The sequence below is a fragment of the Trichophyton rubrum genome, assembly GCF_000151425.1.
Source record: "Trichophyton rubrum CBS 118892 genomic scaffold supercont2.3, whole genome shotgun sequence".
NCBI lineage: Eukaryota > Fungi > Ascomycota > Eurotiomycetes > Onygenales > Arthrodermataceae > Trichophyton > Trichophyton rubrum.
The window spans coordinates 2,467,961-2,470,409 of NW_003456426.1; the positions used below are offsets into that span (position 1 = coordinate 2,467,961).

Genomic DNA, 2,449 nt, shown 5'->3' on the forward strand with positions numbered 1-2,449 from the left:
GCAGTACACTCTGGTATATATCGATATGAGAGGTGCAGTGACGAGGGCCGATCAGTTGGGAATAAGGTTGGAGGGGTTCCCGCGAGGCGTGAGTGAAGTCCTGAGACGGGCCAGGAGCACTGCGCACACACATTGTTGCTGGATAAATCATGGTATAATCAGGGATTGCAAAGATAGCTGGCTTGGATAGACCTTATCGTCTGGGCGCGATGAAGCGAGGTCTTGTTCGAGGGCTCGCTACGGGACCAGGAAAGCTGAAAGCTAGTCGAGGTAATGATGCTGCAGCAACTCAATCCAGATGTGAATACGGCTAAACCAAGATAATTTGCCAGGGAATATCGTGGATTTCAAGCGAGATGCAACTTTTTCGCCGTCGTCGTCGTCGTCGTCGATTCTAAAAAAAAGAGAACAAAAAACAAACGGCGGCTACAAAACTCTAAAAGGCGGCTACTCAGTCATGTGATCCAGCCGCGTCAGTCGAAGTTTAATAAGCGCCGTCTTTATTTTTTGTTTCGTTTTTCTTTTTTTCTTTCATTCTTTCTTTTTTGTTGAGATGAAAAAGGAAAAAAATCAAAGAAGCAAATTAACCACATGAATGAAGGAATGTGGACTATTGACCCAGTAAACTATTCAATTAATGAGCAATTGATGGCTTTGCTGCAGCTTTAATCAAAAGTTCCCGGTCTTTATTTGAAGTTATACTTGATAGTTGGGTGGCTTGGTTACGCTGTGCTAGTTAAACCACCGGCCTGCCTTTGAGATATCTTGTCCTACCTATGTTATGCGGCGCAGGAGATTGCTATGTAACTTTTCTTCAGCTGTCTACTAGACTGCTAATCCATGCTATCTCTCTTAATGGAGAGTATTATACCCTGATAACGAACGGTTCGCATACGGACCAATGTCATGCTGTGTTGATGGTACTTCCACCCCCCGTCTTGCTACGGTCGAGCGGGCCGACATATTGATATGCACCAGATCACCAATCCCACGCAGCGTACCATACTCGGTAGACTGGATATTGCGCAGCGTACTCCGAAGACTAGATATTATGCCGAGATTAAGTTCTGCAAACTAGCAGGACGCGGGGATGGCGAGATATAGATAGCGGTGTTATGTCAGTGCTTTCGACTCGCTTACGGACTTGGCTTGGAGGTAGGACGTTGACGACGACCTGCTTAGTTTGACGATAAGATGATGGCGAGATGACGCTGTCTGATGTTTGATTCTCCACAAGTAGATGCTTTTCGTGGCTAAAATAGTTACGTGTTGAGAAGAGTGTTTTGATGAATGGCGAGTCGCAGTTCCAGTTCCACTGTATAGGAGTAAGGCGAAGGAAGAAACGACGAGGACGGGAAGGAGAGGACTTTTTAATACGAAGCAGAGGCAGAGGCATGTAGATTAGCCGAGTTAAAAGAAGGGTTGGGAGTATGGAGAATGGAGGAAGTAGGAGTAAGTAAGGATAAGCATCCAGCGGCCAACCCAGCTGTCTGGCACCGCGTATCCCTTCCCCCTCCGTCCATCTCCATTTTGCGCGGCATCTCCGCTTACCCACTCGCCCATCCTGAAGGTATCCGGCTTTGCTTTGCTTCCGGCTTTGCTTTGCTTCCGGCTTTGCTTTGCTTGTCCTTTGTTTTGTTCTGGCTTGTCGGTCTGTTTCAAGGTAGAGAGCAGAGCAGCGAAGGTTCAACCTTGACTTTTGAGGTACTTGGTACGAGGTGTATGTCTTGTATGAGAAAGGCCTTAGATAGACGCCGCCACGGCAGGACGCAGGATGTATCAGACACAGAACATCGACATAAGAATTGCATGTCTGTACGGAGTATGTAATAATGTCTGTATATGCAAGAGGTATACGGAGACAAGAGCGCCACAAAAGCTACCCTGTCGACTCCGCGACCGGAGGGGCAGCAATTCGGCCAACCAGTAACCATAAACCAGTGACCACTATATATAGTTATCTCCCTGGTAGGTTTTGCGGGTGGGTTAGAGACTTCTTCCTTGCAGGCCGTGATTGAATGTGTATGTATGTATGTTTGATATTGCACTGGATGCGCAGTCGATGTATGGGGGAGGCCGGGCCGGACGGACAAGTCGGCTCGCGCAGTAAATGTAATAGCAATAATGATAAAGTCATGGATAGACAAGAGGGAGCATCGTACGACCTTGACTTCGCTAGTAGTGATTGAGCAAGCGAGCTATTTAGTTAGTTTGTAGCAACCATTGACTTTTTTTGATATCCTACCGGCTGAATATGGTCTCTGCCCTGTCGGCCGTCTCGACAAGAAGACTTATCTCGAAAGCAAAGAGAGCAAAGAGCGAAGAGCAAAGAGCAAAAGAGCAGAGCGGAAAAACGAATCATTGCCACCAGAGATAAGGGAAGGGAGAGAAAAAAGAGAAAAAAGTCTTTCCAACTTTCCTTGCATGCGCCGAGACAAGCAAGTAAAGT

The 2,449-nt window shown here is 47.0% G+C and overlaps 2 protein-coding genes across 2 annotated transcripts in view; both read left to right on the forward strand.

Annotated features, from left to right (window-relative positions):
* The first annotated feature begins 543 nt into the window (after positions 1-543).
* TERG_12037 (uncharacterized protein) lies at positions 544-2,270 on the forward strand. Its single transcript, XM_047751059.1, has one exon. The coding sequence runs from the start codon at positions 1,438-1,440 to the stop codon at positions 1,828-1,830; it is 393 nt and encodes a 130-aa protein (XP_047606024.1). The 5' UTR covers positions 544-1,437; the 3' UTR covers positions 1,831-2,270.
* A 154-nt stretch (positions 2,271-2,424) lies between these two features.
* Positions 2,425-2,449, forward strand: part of TERG_12038 (uncharacterized protein) — a gene marked incomplete at both ends in the record, with an annotated part of 2,037 nt that continues 2,012 nt past the window's right edge. The window contains one exon of the mRNA XM_047751060.1: positions 2,425-2,447. Within this exon, the coding sequence (XP_047606025.1) occupies positions 2,425-2,447 (23 nt within the window). The remainder of the gene's footprint in view (positions 2,448-2,449) is intronic.

Excerpts from the sequence above, each read along its gene's own strand:
- TERG_12037 (XM_047751059.1), top strand. The coding sequence starts at position 1,438 with ATGGAGGAAGTAGGAGTAAGTAAGGATAAGCATCCAGCGGCCAACCCA.